We start from the raw sequence: 24,017 nt of genomic DNA, 5'->3' as shown, positions 1-24,017 counted from the left end.
TGTTCGTCTGTGTTGGTAATTTCTAGCTAATCACTAATCTTCATCTCCGAAATCAGTCATGGCACGTTATATAGCATCACCTGCAGGCTAGCCGATATTTTTTGTTTTAAGTCAGTAGGTTTCATATGGCTGGAGAATCGATTTTAAATTTTCTGGGGATTTTTTTGGGGGGGAGGGGAGGGGAATAAGGGTGTTCCACATTTTTGTTGGGCGAAGGGGGTAAAATATTTTCATGTTGTCCTCCCAAGAAAATATATTGAAAATATATAATAAATGTTGTTCAGAGTGGGATAATAATGACTATTCAAAAATTTGGGAAGAATAAAGACCAAAATTATTAAAGCTTTTGTTACATGTTCGTAGTAGGTGAGTAGGGTCAAGTTTTCTTTCAAGTGCTTATCCGTCTTATTTACTAAAGTAGAAAAAACTTTTTTTCGCTGAATAATTACCATTAAACATTATAAATTGTATTTCGTGATTTGAATGACTATCAATCTAACTTTTACTTACGAAGGAGGCTCTCAGCCAAACATTCACAATAAATAATTCTTTTTCTTCAAGGTCACCGAGCTAATTTATGTACATAGTAAACTTATGATCGTCGATGACAACACTGTTATTTGTGGCTCTGCCAACATTAATGACAGAAGCTTAATAGGAAAAAGAGACTCAGAAATTGCTGTTATTTTTCAAGTAAGTAATTTATCTGGTTTCTTTTAGACTGCATCGTCCTATCGAAAGCGTGAGGCTGGATCTCTCATATGCATAATGTTTAGGATAACCGAAATATTTGATTTCAATCTTTTTGTGTTGGGTTATTTTCTCGAGAATTTAAACTTTAAAAAAGGAATGCAAAAAGGACAGAGCATAGCTGAATCTTTGTTTTTACGTAAAGCTGATGTTAATATGTTTAGCAGCGTTTGAAACATGGACAATGCCCTGTGTTATGCTCAAGCTAAATCTGCATTAAGAGGGGGCTGATACCCCACGGCATCTTATATTGCATAATTATTCCATAAATGACAAGTATTCCTCCAAAAGATGGGACGTTTGTGGATTAATTGTCCCCCTTTCCTCTGCTTCATATTACCTGAAGGAGCTCTTCCAGAATAATTTGGGTCTAGTGATAAGCTTTTTAAGCCCTCGGACCTGTTTTAAGCTTGAGTTTTATCTGGGTATATACTGAAATAATGTCTATCCAAGCCATGACTAACCTCCCATACCTTCTATGGCCTTGTATTTATTTTGACAATTTGCTGCACTATTTTTTTTTTGTTTATCGGCCTACTTTGACAATTGTTTAATGGATATGTATTATTTTGCTTTTATATACTTATTTTTTAGCTAATTTTAGATCATAAAAATGTATTTCGCTCTATAAATTGAATGCTCTCTTGCAAACGACAGTAAACTATAGATAAAGACACCCCAGAGGTGTATTGAAAATGTAATTCTTCGGAGAATGTTTTTACTTTTTGTAAAAAAGAGTGAGATACATCCTTTTTGGGTATGATAATATTTATTTCAAATAAGTTGTGATAAAATTAAGAAAATGTCAATATTTATTATTACCAAGCAACGAAAAACCATTTACCTACACATCAGACTATTCAGAACGACAATTGCAAGAATATCGAAAATATAATAAAATCAAAGGAGATTCTTATTCATACCCAATTCATTGGTGTATGAATCAAAGTGTGTTTATTTAATGTGTTTGTGTGAATCATTCGTTTACTTAAGTAATAATATCTGTGGGCATACCAAATATGTTGAAGAGGGGTAGATTGTTGTAACTGTGAGTGAATTTATGTCTTTGATTTGATTTGAAAGATTAGTGAATACGAAGGTCCCTATGGATAAGTATGGAAAATGTTGAAAATTCTAGAGCTGTAGGAATTGTGTTTTTGATCTGAACGTCCAAAATATTTGAATTTTCTCTGTCGACAGCATGTCAACATTTATGTCGTTTTTTAACGACATAAAACTCTATTGTAGAGGTTTTAAGCACCAATGTAGAAAAATGTGGTATCTTACTTTTTCCACAGGAAAAGGATCACATATTTAGTTTGATTTGTTGTTGTTTCTTTTTTCCCAAGGTTGATCGTATCCAACCATGGGTCTTAGCAACCCCTCGCTCTTTTTGGTAAAGTTTGATTTTCTATCCTGATTTTTTTAAAACGACTGCTGAAACCCAAGGGCCGTTGAATTGGAAATAGAGTTGGTTTAAAGCGCTTTACGAACGAGGAGTCGAGGAAGAGGCAACACCCTCGTATACAGAATAATGTATGCTCGTTTATGTTTTAATATTGCTCCTTATTTTTAGCTGAAAAGCTCGTTTTTTTGTATTTAAAGTATATCTTAATTTGGTTAGACATTGTGCATTTTCCTGCTAATTGTAAGTATTTTCAAATAACAACCCGAATTGATATTTTAAACCAAAATCTGAAAATACAGTACGGGTAGATTTTTAAAGTTCCTTAAGCTATTCAAAAAACTGTGTTTTGTTGGCCCCGAGGCCACAAAAACAAAACTTAACATGGTCGCCACTTGGGAAGTTTTAGACGAAGTGATGACCCATCTGAGAAAGGGGGGTCAAATTCAAAACTTGTGGTTAATAAAAGACCATTTTTTTCACTAAGACGGTTTTTTTGTGTATTCAAGATACAAAAAGGCAATATTTAGTAACAAAAGTTACAGTTGCTAACTGCTCCAGGGACTGAAAAAAGGGATTTGAGAAGAAATATTTGGTATCATCAATATTGATATCAATATCATTGATAGAAATATCAATATTTAGCATCAAAAGTTGCAGTTGTTAACTGCTCCAGAGACTGAAAAAAGGGATTTGAGAAGAAATATTTGGTATCATCAATATTGATATCAATATCATTGATAGAAATATCAATATTTAGCATCAAAAGTTGCAGTTGTTAACTGCTCCAGGGACTGAAAAAAGGGATTTGAGAAGAAATATTTGGTATCATCAATATTGATATCAATATCAATATCATTGATAGAAATATCAATATTTAGTATCAAAAGTTGCAGTTGCTAACTGCTCCAGGGACTAAAAAAAGGGATTTGAGAAGAAATATTTGGCACCATCAATATTGATATCAATATCAATATCATTGATAGAAATATCAATATTTAGTATCAAAAGTTGCAGTTGCTAACTGCTCCAGGGACTGAAAAAAGGGATTTGAGAAGAAATACATGTGTATTTGAAAGCTCTATTCATCTACAGAATCACATAAGATTAAAAAAAAACAGATTAAACTATTATATTCGACAGACGGAGCCTAAGAGTTTGTTTGCTATAAATCTTTTATTGACAGAACAATCTATAATGACGGCTTTAGAATTGCCGAGGCTGAAATATGCAAATAAAGCGCTTGATGTCTATTCTGTCGACATTGCTGTCGAAGCACAGCGTTGAATTTAACGAGGCTAAGAGGGGTGAAATTTCTCAGCTTTTTGGGGGGATAGGTCATAAGTAACCCGAAACTTGGGTAAAGCAAAAGACTAAGAAAGGCTAAACAAGATTCAATTAAAAAAATTTATTCATCTTAAACATAAACTTACAGTTATGTACATTAAAAAATTTTGGTTTAAGAGCAAAACCTTGAAAGTCAAGTCGAGAGAAAGTCTTCTTATTAAAATTCAGGATAAAACTTCAGAGTAAACAATCTCTTTTATGTTTTCGATTCTAGGCAGTATTATCGTTCTTCTTTTTTTACTTGACATAAATTGAACATAATACTATCCCTCAGGAGCACCAAATCTCGAAAATGCAGGAAGGGGGGGGGGTAGGATCGTTTTATTCTTTTTAATGAAAATACAAAAAAAGGTACTCTTCATAGTCTAAGGCGGAAAATTTTGTGTTTTTTTATTCTTTAAATGAAACTACCAAAATCGAGGTTTTTATTAACCAGGGTGGAATCTAGGGGTTTTATTGCCCTGCCTTATGCTATCGGCACCACTGATATGCCTTCACTCAAAATACTTCTTAGCAAATAGTTTTGGAAAACAGGTAAGATCAGAATGTAACTGAATCTTGTTTTTTCTTATTCGTTTTCTTATTTTTATATTTTTCTAGATAGTTCATCCGACATTCACTTCATATTCGCAAATAATAATTATGAATGGAACGGCTTCTGTGAAGACATTTGCAAAGAAAGAATTCTGAGAAACAGAATTATGTTCTAATCCCCAAAAGTAAATAGACCATCCTGCAAATCTAGGTAGCTTATCCGGGCGTGTATCATTTACATTGCGGGAAAATGGTCTATATTTAGATTTTTTTCTCTTTTTTTTTTTAATTGGTTATATATTTATTTCTTGATGTTAAACCGATGGAAATAAAGAAAAAAATATTACGGTGCTCTTAACTCAAAAATTAGGTGTAGACTTCAAAAGGTTTCTTTTGAAGCTCTAACCAGTCACTACTGTCACTATCACTACTCAGTCACTATCTACTGTCACTATCAGTCACTATCACTACTGTGTACAAATATAGTTTTATCTATAGTTTACTTTTTTTTTCTTTTTTTTTTTTTTGATCGTAGCTGTAACTGAGAATTTCTCCTGTGGCAAGCATTGCGAAAACACAAAAAAAAAAATGAATTTTCAGACTATGTTTTTTCAAACTTTTGTGAAAGGGAGTCCTTTTGACAACGTTAAAAAGTTCACTCTCTTTCCCGTGCATAAGCACGGATAGTAGTCTCTATTGTATTTATTTCGTTTTCCTTCTATAAGAGCCGTTGTCCAAGCAATTTTAGCAGGAAGGCTTGACTGTTTATAAGATCTTTACAATACCCATCAATTTTTTTTTTTTTTAAGTACAGGCTTGAAATATATGTAATATCTATTCATTGCTGACTTATATCTGTAAGGAGGAACTAGATTCTCCCAACTCCTTTCCCTCCCCCTTCTTTCGCCTGACTGTATCAATATCATTTGCCTTCAATGAAGGAATTTTTTATTCGGGTTTAAAAGTATGCTATATATGATACTTGAACCCTCAGCCTTTTGAAAACTAGGGCAGTGTGTTAAACGAAACTTGATTACACACACAAAAAGTGTGACATCAGTCTCCATGTAACTCAATCCTCGTTTAGCTTAACTACGTACAACTCAATCCTCGTTCAACTCAATCCCATTCAGCTTAACCCCATGCAACTTAACTCAACCCCAGTGCAATTCAACCCTCATTTAACTCAATGGACATTCAATTCCACCCTTTTTTATTTTATTTTTTTTTAAGAAGAAGAAGAAGTTTATCATTCAATACAATACAATACAAAATACAATTCAAAATGGAATTACATTACACTTATTCCCCCTCGAAAGGCTCCATGGCCAGGGATACAAGGGGGATAATGCAATTTAACTCCAGTTAGTTCAAGCCCTGTGACAGAGTAGGTTAAATGAGTTGAGTTGAATGGGGATTGAGATGCATGGAGGTTCAGTTAAACGGATTTGAGTGGCGTGTGGTTGAATTGAATGGTAGTTGAGTTGTCGGAAGGTCGAGATACACGCATATCCATCACAGATAACCTAGATATTTGAAGCCCAATTGATACATGCTCCTAATAAACTTTTTACTCAATTTAACCCTGCCGCTCATAAAAGCTTTAAAAAATTTTAATTCTTAAGCGTCCAAGGTAAGTCCATAGTATGCAGATGGCTAATAGTTAATTAAATTCTTATAGTTAACATTATTTTTTCATATAACATGGTCCCTAAATTTACAGTATTTGATGTTCTCCAAATCAAATAAGATATTCAGACAATATGATTTTTTAGACATTCTAATCGAAAATTATAATCTTTGTACAATAACTGAAAATGAAAATATTTGGAACTATTAGAATCATTTTCATGCAATTGACCCGTTTTACTGTCTTGACGAGTGTTTGTGTCTACGTAATTTTATTCGAGTTCATATTAGTCTAACATTCAGTTATATTCTTAGAAATATATTAAAGAAATTTGGTGTGATATTTGGCATTTAAGAATTATGGTTTAAATGTCATGTTTGTTATTATAATTTTATACTTTTTGATATGACATATTGTATTATTATTCATTGGATTAATAATTTGTTGCGCTCTAATTTATAGAGTTGTTTTTTTGTCAACTTTATTTGCAAGCCCTTTCTTTTCCAGGACTTGGACTTTGAGCCCTCACTAATGGACGGAAAGCCGTACGATTGCGGTCGGTTTGCTGGCTCATTGAGGAAGTATCTTTTTCGAGAGCACTTAGGACTTTTGGGACAAGCTGACCCTGTTTGTGATGCTTTCTACAAAGGGGTTTGGATAAAAGCTGCATCTTTAAATACCAAAATTTATGAAGAGGTATCTTATCATTTTAATCTTATTGGTGATGTTGCTCCTCCCATAACAAAAGGGTGTACCTTGAATTTTAGTTGTTTCTTTAATCATTTAAAATTCGAATAATAATAAATCTGTAAAAAAGTACGGTCGACAGCTGAATTGGTCGGCGTCAGTCAAGTGTACGGTGGCATCAATAAAATTATGTTTGGGTAATTTTCGAAGGAGAGATGCTGAAACATCTCTGTCTCAACCGTAACTGAGCTCCTATAAATCAGTGCTACCCTCAAATTTTCCGGATTTCCACAGATTTATCAAATAAAAATTGGTTACCTACCCAATTATGTTCTTATCTAAGCGAAAATGGGTCCCATTACCTTTTAAAGTCACACTCCAAATATTTTATTTCAGTTGAAGGTATGCAAGAACTAGAAACCACTCTCCATATTGATCCGTAGGAAATTTTCTTTTGTGCATGTTAAATTGAATTTAGCAACTGATACTATACTGTATTTTTATACTGTATAATTATACTGTATTACTCAATACTGTAAGCATTACAATTTTTTCCCAAAGCATTAAAATTGAAGCTCGTTTTGCCGTCCTGTGAGCTACTGCCCGTGGTGCTTTCCCTCTCTAAGCCTCTTAGATCCGATCCTTCGCAAAAATTGCTGAGACGTCTTACTAACAACCAGTATGTGCAGTGTGCCTTTTGATTTAGTTTGAAAGCGACACAAGCTTCCCTGAAAGTTTCTAATTGATTCCCTGTCCTGTGATATTTTCTTAATCTACACAATAACATAACACCTTTAGAAGTAGTTATAGTGTACAAATTATCTGCTCTTTTATTTACCGAACAAGTCACTGTCTGTATATATATATATTTAAAACTTTCTTTTGTATAATTGAATTTAGCAACTGATTTTTCAAGGGGTGTAGCTCAGGGATAATCACTCTCCCTTAGTTTGCGAGATGTGTATGGACTTATACTCTCTGTCCCCAGTTTTTTCATATTTATTGTTCCAGATCTTAAATGTCTGTGACAGAAACTTTGAATTTTACAAGAACATAAATTTTTAAAACCGTAAAAGATAGAGCCAGAATTAAGTTTTTCTTGGATGGGAGGGCAAATGTAGAGTTTGCCGCCCCCTGCCGCACCATCAAAACTGTAAATATTATCATTTTTGCCCCAAAATATTACAATTTAAGCTTGTTTTGCCGCCTTCCGGGCATGCTACCCGGGTTGCTTGCCCTCTCTAGGCCCCCTAGATCCGGCCATGTGAAAAATATCAGGTGTTACAACAGTTTAACTAAAAGAGGAGTGCAAAAAAAGAAGTTTTTCCAAGAAAAGTAGAGCCTTGTTAAAACTTATGACGAGTAAAATTAAATTTATATAAATATTTAAACTTAAAACAAACAGAAATTCCAATGAGAGCTGACGCTGAAACGTTGCCTGTTGTAAAGACGCATAAACCTTCTTTGTATCACTTATTATTATTCATTACTGTTTTTCCCCCCAGGGCTAATTCACATGCAAGAGGTAGTCGCAGAAACATTAAAAGGGCTCATCGATTGGAAATCGTGACTTCTAGTGTCCTCCTAAAGATTTAACGTAACTCTCCCTTTACAAATACCCCGTAAATTCAAGTTTATGTATATAAAACAAAATTTTATGTAAACGAGTAGAATCGAACACTAAAACATTTAATTTTCGAGTAAAGTTAAGATTGCAACTATTGCTGTACATATACAGACAGTGAAGTGTTTAGTAAATAACAGAGCAGGCCACTTCTGTATGTGTAGTATCACTTCTAAAGGCAGTATGTTATTTAAATAAAAGTAGTACATTGTAGATTAATGAATTAGCATGACCCGGTTGTCTGACACATAGGAAATATTTTGTATAAATTGCGAAGCACTTATTTTGGTCCTATTAACGTTTTTATTTTACTTCTTTAGTTTCATCAAAAAGGTGATCAAAAAACTAGAAAAAATAATCATTATTAACGGCCATAAGGCCATTGCAACCAATTTGTTTTTGAAGGAATGGGGGAAATGCTAATGAAATTAGGGATATTGGAAGGACTGACATAGACAGAGATCTATTAAAATAATTTTTCTAGTATCTATCTTATTTCCAAAAATATGGTTGAATTAAGTCCTTTTATTTTGGTTACGACAGTTTTCAAACCGTAACAGTGCCAATGAAACTTAAGCTAAGGCTTTTTAAGACTCTATATTAAGTTAAGAATAAAATTAAGAGTTCCAGGTTTCTACGTTCACAATTCCACCAAATAAGGGGGGGGGTCAATGGAATTTTTTTTAATTCCTTACAGAATTTACATTCAGACGCTTTTGCCCTTTTTTGAAGTTTCTTCAGCAGTCCTTCAGGTCAAACTGTGCAGATAGAAACTTTCCTCTCTTCTAGTTTGCAGATGGACGTGTGCCAATAGTATTTCGTCAATATAATCCTGATAAGGTAGAGCCTAGATGACAGCAAATAATTTCTATATACAGATTGGGCGGTTCATAAAGTCTTCAGTGCATATATTTGTATTTTTAAATTGAAAAAATCATAGATTCTTTGCATTTTAGATTCCTTCCCCTTTTCTTTACAGCAATTTTCTAGCTGTAAAAACAATTTAAACTCGCAGAATTGAAAAGGAACAAACTAGACAAAAACACAAGGAGAATTTAGGCCTGTGGCTAAAGCCTACAAAACACTGTTTAGTATTTAAACGCAATATAAAAAGAATGCCCATAATTCGGAAAATGATATTAAAACATGGTTATATTTTGAAAAATGGTTAAATATAGCCAATATATTTTGAGACGTCGTCTGTATTCTCGTCACGTTAGACACTATTCATGGCGCGTTTTTTATGCATGTTCGTATTATAGGTGTATACCAGGGCTTCTTAAACTATGGGTTGCGACCCCATTTGGGGTTGCGTAGCAAAATTATGGGGTCGCGAGTGATAAAAATACAACTTAACAAAAAATGTTTTTTACTGTTAAAATATTGTTATAAAGAAAAATAACAATCATCGTAGATAAATATATAATAAAATCTTCCGGTTCGGAAAGACTGTTTACACCAACATTTCTATTCCGATCATCATAATCATTATAAATTTACTATAAATCAGAAGATGTTACAGAAATTTTTAAAAAATGTAGATTTATTTTTGTCAATCTCTTAAAACTGAAATAATCCTGATAAATATTATCAACAGAATTTCTAATTGTTTCAAAGCGTTTCAATTTCTAAGTGGAGTCAAAATTTCAAACTATATAAACATTTCGTGTTATTTTCATTTTAGCCATTGTATGATTGTGAACGAAGTGCATGTTATTCCGAATTAGTCAGTTTAACCCTTTCGCGACCGACGGGACCTTACAGTCCCGGCATGTAAAAATTCTGTGGGTGCTTCTTAATTGATTGATAGCACCAGAATTGAACGATGTGCTTCAGGATGCTGTTAAGGTAATAAATTTTACTAACAGCCATGCCCTTAACAGTCGCTTATTTTCAAATCTCTGTAAGGATACGGATTCCAACTACACAGCTTTGTTATTACATGCAGAAGTAAGATGGTTGTCAAGAGGTCAAAGTTTAAAAAGATTGTTTTTTATTAAAGGACGACATCGAAATATTTTTAACTGAACGAAAATGTGAATTTGCTGCTTTTTTTCAAAATGACTTGTGGCTATCCAAGCTGTGTTATTTGTCAGATATTTTTGTGAGGTTAAACTATTTTAAGTTGTCTCTTCAAGGAAAAAATTGCGATATATTTACTTCAAACGATAAAATTGAAAGTTTTATTAAAAAGATCAGCATTTGGAAAAGTAGGGTAGAAAAAAAATTGTTCGAAATGTTTTCCAGTGTCGACAATTTTTTAATTGAGAAAATTCATCGTAAAACCTTTTTTGCAAAAACTATTGTAGATCACTTAAAAGCGCTAGAAATTTAGTTCCGGACATATTCTATATTAAATATTTATTTACAAAAAACAGTTTGGATTCAAAAGCCGTTTTCGACTGGCTTCAGTGAGATTGATCATCTGCCACTTAAAGCTCAAGAGGAATTTGCTGAGCTTTCGTGTGACTCAAACTTAAAACTACAATTCCAAAAAAAGCCCTTGACTAGATTCTGGATCGGAACTAGAACTGAATTTCCCACAATCACCAATATGGCGTTTAACTGTACTTCTGCCATTCAACACCATATATTTATGTGAAGTTACTTTCTCAGCTTTAGCACACATTAAATCCCAATATCACTCAGCGATAAAAAAATGTTGAAGAGGTCTTACTTCCAGCAGTTTCAAACATTACACCAAGATTTGATTTGTTATGCAATAAAAAACAGGCACATCCATCTCATTAAATTTTTAGCGTAAACTTTAATTTGATATTTACCACGCAACTACTTGGATATATTCGAGAGAATTAAGACAGTCAGAATCCACTTTTGTTTTTGAAACTATAATAAAAACATTTCTATAACATTTTGTGCAAATTTCAATTTTAGATCGTTTCAATGTTTCAAAACGAATTCTAAATTTACATATTTTCATATGCATATGTATATTGTTACCTAATAAACATATCATTAAAAATTATTAATTTATTTTTCTTTTATATTTGTTGGGGTCGTTAAGAAACTCGCAATCATAAATGGGGTCGGGAATTACAAAAGTTTAAGAAACCCTGGTGTACACCAATAATATATACATCATATACACCAATATATTTTGAGACGTCATCTGTATTCTCGTCACGCTAGACACTATTCATGGCGCGTTTTTATGTATGTTCGTATTATTGGTATATACCAATAATGTATAAACCATATACACCAATATATTTTGAGACGTCATGTGTATTCTCGTCTCGTTAGACAATATTCACGGCACGTTTTTGATGTGTGTTCGTATTATTGGTATACACCAATAATATATACACCATATACGCCAATATATTTTGAGACGCCATCTGTATTCTCGTCACGTTAGACACTATTCATGGTGCATTTTTTGTGTATGTTCGTATTATTGGTACACACCAATAATGTATAAACCATATACACCAATATATTTTGAGACGTCATCCGTATTTTCATCTCATTAGACACTATTCATGGCACGTTTTGATGTACGTTCATCATTGAGATTTTACAAAAAGACTTTTTTCTTAGCATTCATTGTAATATGGCATTATTAGCCGGCTTAGCCAATTGGATGTCCCGTTTCCATTTATCTTAAATTTAGTAGTTAACAACAAGAGTGTTAGAACAATTCTTATGAATTATATAGGAAATACAAAGCAGTTAAAGATCGTTTGATAATTATTACCTTGTTATGCCTATGGCAGGAGACCAGAGCCAGTCGCTGGACATATAGAGTTGGTATTAGTTATTATTTTCTAGTATGTATTTTAATAGTTTACTTTAGTAGTCTTTTTTTTTTGTTGATTTTTGTACTTTAGTAGTTCTCTTATGTATTTTTCTGTAGTTTGTGAAACACCATGTATTCGTTTACTCATGTAGTAAAATCATATCAATCATGGCATTATTAGGTAATAACTTATGGAATTGAATCACTGGCGTAATTTTGTCAAAAATCCGAGGGGGGAGGGAGCGTTGTTACCCATTTTCCCAAAATCCAGTGAAAATGACAGTAGCAACAGAAAAATTAGTCATATAATAAAAAAAAAGATAACGATATACTGCAGAAAACTGACCCGGTTATGTGGATGCTTGAATTTTGCAGGCTTTTCTTATTTTTGACAAGATTTTCGGGGGAAACCAATTTTCAGCTGGGAAGGGGGGGGGGTAAACTGGTGTTTGGAGGGAGGGTAAACTGAGGTCTAAGAGTGATAGTTGCCCCCCTCTTGTCCCATAGCAAATTACGCCTCTGAAATCTACCGAATTAACGTACTTAGTGTGATTACTAAATGAAATTATTCTTTACATACTTACAATAATAAATTTGGCTGACTTTTTATTTATAAAAGTGATTCGGTGTTAAAAATTGGCTACCATAGAGTGACACGATTTCAAATATTTTGGATCTGAAGGAGAGTTTCATCACCTAATGTGCTGTGCTGCTAATTCATTTTACAAATTTTATTTTTTCTGCTGTTTGACACTGTATTGTTGCTCTTTTGTTTTAGGTAGTTTCATTAAAACTGGGTAGCGGAAAAAGCGAAAAAGGGTAACAGAAACCAACCTTTTAGAAATGACAAAAATAGGGGTTCTAGGTATTCTGCCGCCCGGTTTACTGCTAACCAGTTTTACAACTTCTTCTACCTAGAATTCTTTTTTTTGATGATTCTGTTATTTTATTCTTGTGTTTTTTGCTTTTTGATTTTTTTACTACCAAGTAAAATCAGGATCAATTGTATTCATTGCATTGAGGCTGGATATTTTTTGTTTTTAATCTGAAATTCATCATGCTGATTGAAAAGATCACGCTAAATTTCTACAAATAGTAAAATAGTATCTGTGAAGTCGCTCTAAGACAGCTCCACTTGGCCACTAAAAATTAGAGCCTTAATTGGTAAAGCGGACTACAGAATTTCTATTTGTTTTTGTTTTGCCGTTAAATTACCGAAAAGTATACATTCTTATTAAAGTTTAATTAGAAAATTTATTTGATTTATTTTTATTTAACAATCAAAATTGGCCATTAGATATGACTTTTCATTGAGGGGTAAGGGTCAAATATAATGTATTAAAAATATGTACCTACCATAGAAATTGATTATATATAAAAAGATTTTTCTGTGTTTTTATTTCTTGTGGATGCGTATCGCAATATATAGCAATATAATCTTTGAACTACACATATATGCGATATAAAATAATACAAAAAATCTGCACCGAAAATTGTTGAATAACAGAAAAATAACGTCAGGCGGAGGTGAACAGCCTGGGCTGCCAACCATAGTGAAAAAAGTAAGGTCAAATTGGAAGGATACGACAAAAGGCCGCTCGAGCTGTTTTCTTGTAGTCCGGTTTAGTATATTCAAAATTTCTACAAAAATTTGTTGAACTGAGGCCATAAGTACGAATCTCACGGTGGTAACTCGTGCCCAACGTTAAAGCTTCAAGGAGTATTTTGTTGAAAGTGATTGTCCATGTTAGATGTAGGGTTGTGATTTTTGCTGTAACGATGTTTTTGAAAGCCAGTTTTGGATCTAGAACATATTCAAAATGTATATATTTAAAAAAACACAGATCTTGCTGGTGAAATGGTATGTATATTTAACATCCATTGTTGTAATTTGTTTTTGCACATATGACCAGGTATAAATTTTTCCTGAAACAAACCGAACTTAAGTGACTTTAACTCTAAAGTCAACAGGTTGTTTTCAAAAGGGATAGAGCTCAATTGGCACTCCCAGGTTTCAGTTTTTAGATATTTCCTGAATTTAAATTTATCTTATCACAGCTGATGTTATAGCTATGTAATCGAGAGGAGTAGAGCAGATATTTATGAAAAGTCAAGGATTAATTTTTTTTTTTTTTATTTTAGGTTTTTAACTGCTTACCGGCAGATCGAGTTACAACATTTTCTGAAGTCAAATTGTATCAAAGTCTAGTTGCGCTGAGTATCCGAAACCCAGAGGAAGCAGAGGAAAAACTCAAACAAGTGAAGGTAGGTCTTGGTTAGTGACTTTTGGTTGCATATATCTCTGGTTACATTCTTTTTTGTTTGCATATCTTTGGCTAAAGACTTTTTGGTTGCATATCTTTGGTTACAGACTTTTATAAATCACCAAAATGATGCCTACTACGTTTGCTTTTCTGCTCGGCTCTCGTATAACGTCTGTATTTCTGGTTTTTTTTTCAGCTTTTTATTTCTGATAATTTGCGCGAATTACAAAATTGATTTGGAAAATCTTGAAATTTCGAAGACAATGACTAAATGGGGGAAGTGTTGGAGTAATCCAAATTATTCGTCCCTTGGAACTGATCTTGTCTGATGTCAATACTTAAATGCTTGGTGTCTAACTGACTGGTTCCGTTGGCCAAATGAAAACCAGCTCTAAGTTGTGTTTGGTTGTCACTTGCGTTGGAAATTACGCAATATTGTTAGTAAAAATTTGCAATTCGCAGCTAAATACTGAGAAGAAAGCTCATTTTAATTTAAAGAAACGAATTCTTTGCGACTTACAAACAAACCCTGTTTTTAGTTACATCATCAGTAATGATGTTGATGAAAATGAGACATTTTAGATTGGTGCCCCGTCGCTGCAAAAGGGTCAGTGAGAAAAAAAAGATAACCGGTGCTTGGATTCAAATTACTTCTACTATTAACTTTCCGCAGCACTAAGAAGCCTTAGATGAACGCGGCTACGGAACCTTCTCCGTGCCATTCTATCAGAAGCATCCCTCTTTACACCCTCCTATGGAGTTCCCATTTCCCTTGCATCTTTCTTTACGATATCCTCCCCAACTGCGGATGACCTGCTTTCCTTTTAGCCCTAGACGGTTGGCTAAAAAGGACAGTCTTTGGCAATCTATTATCATTCATCCACAGAATGTGCCCTAGCCATCTCAACCTTTCTCTCATTATAGCCCTAGAAAGCGGGATTGAACCACAGTTTTCGTTCAGCCTACTTTTTGAAATAAGTTCGTCCTGTCGGGTGGCCGAAACCATCTGTAGTCAGTTTCTCCGTGAAACATCTAGCAAATCTTCTAATTTTTCCGGAGCGCCCATACTTAAGAACTGTTTTTGACCACTCATTGTGAATTTAAGCGTCATCTGTATTTAAACTTTTTTGCTTTGTCACAATATAGAAAGCAGTATATGCATGAATTTTCCCATAATGTTTGGCCAAAAATTTGTTTGAGTGCGTGCTAGATGACACTACTCAATAATGATGATTGATCTTTTCCTTTTTACGTTCCAAAACACTAGACGAAAAAAAAAATTCCTACATTTTTGTCTATTAGTAGAGAAAGAACACAAATGTTAGCCTCTTCCGCTTATAAATGACCATATAAGGGGTTAAATTTGAAGTTATGAGTACATTCAACAACATCTTTATTAGATATGTTCCATGCCGGTTTGACCACTGGTTACACGCAAAGCACAATATGCTTGAAAAATGCAACCAGTAGGCTACACAATTACTAAATTAAACAACTAAACCAAATCATATCTGAAATAAATACAAATAAAGAACAATTAGAAAAGAGCTATTAATAGTAATTACCCAATAATAAATTCAAAAAATTGTTAATAACAGAAAAAAGACCAAAAATACTTAGATTATCCTTTCTCGTTACCCAGTCTCACACTCACCAACAGCCCGCAAGGAGAAGCTTCTTTACCGATTTTTAAATTGTGGCACACTTTCCGGATTGAGTCTTCCCGAATTGAGGTATTCCAGACCACCGGACTCGTGTGCTTTTACTCATGGTTAGAACGAAATGAACTTCGAGACTCACTTTCCAGGTCTTCAGAATTTATCGTGGCATATCCGTGATAAAATAAATTAAAACGAAAGAAACTATTAAAAATATACGGCGCGAAACCATTCTAACTCTGAAACACGAAAATTCTAATTTGAAAATCTTTAATTTGACCAATATTCAAATTTTAAGTTTCCTAAAAATTGACTCTGTGCTTAAAACATCTTTATCATAGTTACCAATTAACCTCATTTTATTTTTAACCTCAATATATATATATATATATATATATATATATATATATATATATATATATATATATATATATATATATATATATATAGATATATATATATCAGGCATAGCCTGATGCATAGGTCCGGGAGGTCTTAGTTTTTTCTAAGTCCTTAGTTTTTTCTCTGTGTCTCCTCTTGAAAATATTAGGCACAGTTCGGTTAATTCGCGGTAGTCATCTCTTACAAAATCTTTGTCTAATTCTGCCTTAAAAAATATTAACAAAGCTTGAATATCTGTCTCGGCCACACGTGCTGTTACGAAATTAAGAGATGGTTCGATGTTACTAGAATTGATGTTTTTCCAATTTTCTCTGAACTTTTTGAACATCGGAATATCTGGGCTTGTAGGAATTTCCTTAATCATGGTTTCAAAGATAGCTTTTAGGACTGATGCATTCACAAGATGATTATAGGCGAAAAGCAGCAATTCTCTTCCTTAAGTTTGCTCCAAAATAGCACAAGTTCTATTGAAACGGCCAGTATTGGAAGCTTTTGAGATAGCATAGCTTGATCCTTTCCAGAAGAACTTTCTAGTTTTGGCACTGCAAGAAACTTTTCTCTACCGTGAAACGGAGCAATAAATGACAAGCGTTCTTCTTTTGAACCTCGTAGGTAATTATCCCAATGGACATTGACTTCGTCGGGTACATTGTTTTGGAATTCAGATTTGATTGTTTCTGCCCTTGATTTTTCAGTTTCAGTACGAATTCGCTGAATTGATGATTTGTTAATGGGAAATCATCGCTGCTCTGACCAAGTGGTTCTACCCCTGTATTAAGAATATAAACGGAGTCTCAAATGCTTAACTGGCAACGATCTAAAGCTATAACTAGTTTAGGTGTAATGAGACTCTTTCTACCTCTTTTTGAACTTTGATTATGGCAGGGAACGTCCAGTAAGCTGAGTTCAGAATTCAAGATCTGTTCTTTGTCTGGATCTTATAGACTATCTAAGTTATTTGTGATGGAAGTAGAGGCAACAGCTATTGATTCTCTGTCTTACAATCCTTTCATCTTCTTTCAATCGTCGTTGTCTAGGTCTTTCCTCTTTTTCCGCCAATTTTTTATCTATACCGCCTAAGCATCCCGGTTGACCTGGCTCTCTCTGTTTCATTAAAAATAATTTATCGTTCTCTATTTTCATTCTCTCCAAAGCATCAGCATGTGCAATATAAACAAATTATCAAGATCAATTTTGAAATTGTTTTCATGCTTCTGAACGCAACCTGAGTTTTCTTCGAATTTTTTTTGGCAACTCTCCCCAAACATGATATATATCAACAAGTTTTTTTTTCGCAGTTACGAAATTATCTTTTTGGAATGCACGTATGAAATGACAAATAAAAAATGTAGTTACAAGTCACTGCGCAGTACTTACGCAACTTGTATGGACATGTTTAAACCACAAGTCGGCACGGGTTATCGTTTATAAATGGAACTAATATATTTTTTTTTCTAGACAATATAGGGTTATTACGAAACTTTTAAGTTTGAACTCTAACTTTAAAACATTTAACTCTAAATTTAAGGGACACCCTAATATATGTATGTATATATATATATATATATATATATATATATATATATATATATATATATATATATATATATATATATATATATATATATATATATATATATATTAGGGACACCCTAATATATATATATATATATATACATATATATATATATATATATATATATATATATATATATATATATATATATATATATATATATATATATATGCTTACTAAGTTTATTTACTATTATCTGCTGGCTTAGGATTTCAATTGCGTCTCTTCTAACCAAATGTTGTTGTCTATTAGTCTGTAAAAAATAGTATATATATATATATATATATATATATATATATATATATATATATATATATATATATATATATATATATATATATATATATATATATATATATGTATATGTATATATGTATATGTATATATGTATATATACATAGATATATATATATATATATATATATATATATTTATATATATATATATATATATATATATATATATATCTATGTATATATACATATATACATATACATATATACATATATATATATATATATATATATATATATATATATATATATATATATATATATATATATATATATATATATATATATATATATATATATATATATATATATATATATATATATATATATATATATATATATATATATATGTATATGTATATATGTATATATACATATATATATATATATATATATATATATATATATATATATATATATATATATATATATATATATATATAAATATATATAAATATATATATATATATATATATATATATATATATATATATGTATATGTATATATGTATATATACATATATATATATATATATATATATATATATATATATATATATATATATATATATATATATATATATATATATATATATATATATATATATATATATATATATATATATATATATATATATATATATATATATATATATATATATATATATATATATATATATATATATATATATATATATATATATATATATATATATATATATATATATATATATATATATATATATATATATATATATATATATATATATATATATATATATACAGAACGACTTCTGAAAAAGCCACTTACCTCATTTGATAGAAGATGAGTTTTGCCCGGTTCTATGGTTTTTTTTTTTTTTTTTTTTTTTTTTTTTTTTTTTTTTTTTTTTTTTTTTGGTTTGGCACTCATGGCGTTAGAACCTTTGGTCAAAAGATAATATGTAATCGAAAAACACTGACTGCTATGAAAATAAAGTAAATATTCACCTTCTAGTGAAATTGGTATTTTCTATTGCCTATCTTGATAAAAATTTTATCTCTAAAAAATTTTCTAATTTAACATTTTCCTTATATAATTTTTGTCTCATGTAAAAATTTTTGAATTTTTATAATTGTTAATTTTACCATTGTCAAAATTATAATTTGAAATTTTATGAATCTTGTTTCCTGTCGCATTTACCTCTAAATGTCGTACCTGATATTTCTATGTCTTTGAGGTAGCTGCCAAAAACCATTTGCTAAGTTTTTCTTGGCAACAAACGAAAACTGTTTTCTAAGCTGTTAGCTAAGCTGGGAGGAAGTAGGAGGATTAAAGCATGATTAAAAGCACATTGCCCATTCTTCCTTTGAATGCAGCTCAGTAGTCGATTTTTGGGCAATTGTTTCAAAATTTCATAATGTCAAATAGAAACATTATGCGAAACAGCGATGATATGTGAAAAGATTCCCCTCAAAATATTTGAAAAATATTATCTAAAAGTTTCTTTTTTTAGAATTTATAACACTTCTTTCGAATTAGGAAAGATTAGATATTAGATGAAAGATAATGAGTTTTAACTGTCATTATTGAAAAAAATGTATGAAAAAATGTACCCTCTACATAAATTTAATATCTCAATTGTCTACCTGAATAAAATCCATGTCTAAAAGAATTTTTAGTGACGTCAATTGTTGAAGTCCAAAAATGTCAAATCAACTCGGGTCACAAACGCCACTATTTAGGAAAAATGAGTTTTACCAGTAAGTTTATACTGTCTACCCACATAAGTTCTTATTTATGCAGGATTTTTTTATTGCGTGACATCTTCTTTAAGCAAATAATGTATAATCTTTTCATCAGCTAATAATAATTCTTCTTTTATTTTAGGGTAATTTAGTTCTACTGCCTTTAAATTTCCTGTGTAATTAAAATTTACTGCCCTCTGCTGGTGCGAAAGAATCCTTTATGCCGACTGCCTTGTGGACATGAAATGGTTTGAAGCCATTGGCTCAAAATTGGGTCAGTTTGATATGAGTTAATGGTGCTTTATTCAAATATGATGTGTGTATGTTTTTTTGAATTTGGAGATAGTATTTATCTCTAAAATCTATTGATGAATGTTGAAAAATTTTTATTTGGAAAATGCAAAACCGCTTTTTGACTAGTCAAGTGCTAAGAAAAGACCTACAAATAATTTTTTCCTTAGTTCGCACTTACCAGCTAAAAAACAAAAAAAAGTGAAAACGCGGTGCTCATGTGTAGTGTTGACTTTAAAATACCCTACGTTCCTAATTACCTTAATATGTTTGTATTTTCTCTTTTATCTTCTTTATTTCATTCTTATGTGCCTTTATTTCATTCCAAGGTTGTCAAAATTGATTCTCACTAAATACTGGTGGATTTCAAATAACAGAAAATAATGAGCACAGATCTGGTAAGCCAGATTTCGTGCGTGAGATCCGATACTCTTTTAATGAATTCAGGAAAATCAAAGAATATTCCACAAGAAATGGTATAGAATTCAGGAAAATCAAAGAATATTCCACAAAAAATGGTATAGTTGACAAACTTGCATCATATGTTGTGCCTTATATTAGAAATATAGTACAATTTTATTCATGTTTTAATCAGTGAATATGTAATATCGTACTTTTATGTTGATTGTCTTTTCTCCTTCATACAATTGGACTATTAATGTTGAACCACGTAAAAATTATAAAAGTAAAATTAAAAAATCAAGCTATAAAAGTTACACAAAATAGGGAACCTAAGGTTGGTTATTTACCTAAGGTTCACCCAAGTCCGTTTTTCAACTGTAGGCTTACTAGTCAAAGAGTACGTTGGACAACAAGCATAAAAAAACATAGCCTATACTCTTTTGAAAGGACTGGAGAAAAATACTTACCCCTATTCCCCTGAACACTGCATTATAAGTCCCTTTACACTCTTCCCCCCCCCCCATCACCCACATACAAAAATAATGAAATTTTCGACTCGATCCCCCAACCTTGAGACAAAAGAGCGTATACTGTCTTTTGGTGTTTGGGAACCAAATAGTCCCTGAATTTACTCCGAACAAATATCAACTCCCACTTCCCGCTGTTTGCTTGATAAAACGGACAGTTACCAACCTTTCCCCTTTGTGTTTACTAGCCTTTCCATTTTCCAAAAAAAGTTACCCCTCCCCCCGTCCTGACTTAGTTTTGTTCTAGAAAGGATTATAATAGTTAAAATTACCCAGAATCAAACTATGAGCGAATGAACCACAAATTAAAGTATATTTTTGCATAGTTCTGTAATGATGTGGCAAATTTGTTTGCAATATCATCTGCAAACTACATAAAAAAAAACAGCTAACCTAGCAAATATAGTATGCAGGATATTCTGATTCGACTGTATGTTAGATATTTCTTCAGTTGAAATCTATCTTTGCTTTTTCGAGTTTATTAGATATATAAAAAAAAATTAAATAAAAACGCCTTAAACTGTAAAGCAAAAACAACCGAAACATTAAAATACATATTTTAATGTCGGCTATTGCTGCCATTTTTAATAACTGTACACAACCCATTTTTCTTAATTATGTAGATTTATCTTTTATGCTGATTAGATTCATTACTTCAATGTGCTATTGAATCCTACCCCGAAGGAACGTTCCTGTTGGTTGAGACATTTTTTCTAAATTTATTTTTACATAATAAAATTGTGATTTATACGTTTAACATTCCTATTAAACTCTCACATTGTGTGTATCTGCATCCATGTGTCATATCTGATATTTTAAGGTAGTCTTGTTATTCAACTTAATAAAATCATATCCAAGAATATCCTCAATGTTCTTTTTATTCTTTGATGCATATTGTTCTCTTTATTTATTCGGTGTTCTTTTCTATTGTTTTATCGTTCCATTTTGTCTATGGCCTACTAGCCTTCCATTGCAAGTGTTATTATTCCTATTTTTCGTAAGGTTAGCAAGAAAAATTAAATGGGTGGGAATTTTTAGCCGGAGATATTCTCTCTAATGTCAGGTCCTGGACATTGTCAGGTTAAGATGCTCCGCCCATTTTTTACTTTGTATAGACTATAGACAAAAGACCCGTTCTTTGACTCATCGAACTGTTGAGATTTTGCAACTTTAGACATAAAATGATTTTAAGTAAAATCTGGGGACTCTGATCTTATTTCTTAGGCCGCTCACATTAGAGTTCTCCCTTCAGTATTCTATTTGGTAGTTTGCAGTAAGATCTTAGCACATTCATGAAGCAAAAAGCGATAACTGGAGAAGAAAGAAGGAAGATCATAACACTTTGATTAGTCAAAGAAGGGGCTTAAAATTGTCGACCCATGTTACTGTTTGAAAAAAAAATTTGATGAGCCAAATAACGAATGCTATAGATTACTGTATACGTTTTTGAAAAAAAGTATTTTGAATCTCCATTTGAAATTCTTTTATTCCATAGTACTCAAATTGAGATTTCATATTTTTTCTTTTTAGGTTTATGGTTGATTGTACTGTGCGAAAGCAGTTTTGTGATTTGGCTCATTGTCTTTTGATTATTTAATCCTAGAAATATGTTTGTCGGTTTCATTAGTTACATTTTTAGTTGCCGCATTTTCAAAGTGCCTTATAATCCCCTGTTGCCTATATATGGTTATGGAACCAAGTTTTGAAAATTCACAAATTCAATTCAAGTTTTGAAGTAAATTGTTTGATTTATTTTTATTTATTTAATTTTTGCTTAGGACAGAGATTAGTGCAATACAGAAGAGATATTTTTGGTAATTTTAGGTAGCAGAGAAGGGGGTAGGGTCATTGCCCCTCCGTGGCTGGAGTGTAGTTTACTTTTATTAAATTTTAGCTATATTTATAATGATTTTTCCGCTCGAGAGACTCTGTCATTGAATAATGGCATTCAGATCTCGTATATCAAACATGTGGCCCACAGGCCACATATTACTTGTCAACAAATATCCTGCCACTTCTGTAAATTATAACCGATACCAACATTAAAGAATGCTGTAGGAGTGGGATAAAATTTATTAACCCCTTTCTTGTCTAACCTATACACACAGCGCAGAAGGAAAGATATCCTAAGGTCGGTGTGAAAGATCCCTAGAACATTATAGAAAATTGAGACAATTGAGAAAAAAATGAGAACTGGGTACTGGTGACCTTTTGTGCATTAGTTTTGGTGCACAGGGCCTACCAAACAAAGCATCTGCTATACGACCTGCTTCTCTCAGCCCACTGAGCATGGTGTCATGAACATTAGCTGGGTAATTCCTTATTGTGTGCTCACCTGTAATAACCAAGCAAAAGTAAGAGGTGAAATTCACATATTATCTTTTATTGTTCGATAAAAGGTAAAGATCAACTAAGTAATTCCACTAAGATCCCTCCCATTTCAGTTTTATTTGAAAAGACAGGATGTCTACTTACTAATACCACCTAGAGCTGGCTTCCAGATCAATCCTACCCCTCAAGTATCAAATTGGCCAAGGGGAAATTCCCAAGGAAGTAATTGAAATGAGATCTGCAATAACAAGACAAAACGGAAAGCCAGAGATATATTTACTAGATGGTGTTGGTTTATTCAACTGAACTCGCTTTGTGCAGGGGCATAGTTTCGTTAAAATCCTTGAGGGGGCAAAGGTGGACCAAATTTTTCAAGGTAAAGTGTAAATGACATTTAGAAACGAAAACAAAATGAGCCATATAGTACCATAAATGGAAAGAGATTCTGAATAGAACTGGAACGTTTACCTGAATTATGGAGGCATATCTTAGTTTTGGAAGAAAATAGATTTCAGCTGGGGGACAAACCGGGGTCTGCCTCATGGAAAATTACCGCCCTGCTTCGGTGCATCTGAAATATAGTCACAAGGATTAAAACTTAAAACTCAAGGATAAAACATGAAAAACAAACATTTTGTCACAAATTAAACCAAGGCAAAACCTGTTTTATAAATTTGAATACAAATTTGAATTCAATATGGGTATTTGGTATTTTATATTTTTCTTATGTGCCTAAGCTTGTTTAAGCTTTACTATGGAGATTAGAATTCAGCTTTATTTACTGTTAAAATTAAGAGACAAATTATTG

The 24,017-nt window shown here is 32.0% G+C and overlaps 1 protein-coding gene across 1 annotated transcript; it reads left to right on the top strand.

Moving 5' to 3' along the window:
• Positions 1 to 400: 400 nt before the first annotated feature.
• On the top strand, positions 401 to 22,586 carry LOC136038635 (phospholipase D1-like). The gene is made up of 4 exons (XM_065721880.1): positions 401 to 693; positions 6,174 to 6,362; positions 13,880 to 14,002; positions 19,801 to 22,586. The coding sequence occupies exons 1-4, from the start codon at positions 595 to 597 to the stop codon at positions 19,840 to 19,842; spliced, it is 453 nt and encodes a 150-aa protein (XP_065577952.1). The 5' UTR covers positions 401 to 594; the 3' UTR covers positions 19,843 to 22,586.
• The last annotated feature ends 1,431 nt before the right edge of the window (positions 22,587 to 24,017 follow it).

This window comes from Artemia franciscana, chromosome 18 (assembly GCF_032884065.1).
Source record: "Artemia franciscana chromosome 18, ASM3288406v1, whole genome shotgun sequence".
Taxonomy (NCBI): domain Eukaryota; kingdom Metazoa; phylum Arthropoda; class Branchiopoda; order Anostraca; family Artemiidae; genus Artemia; species Artemia franciscana.
This window is presented reverse-complemented; position numbering and strand designations above follow the sequence as displayed.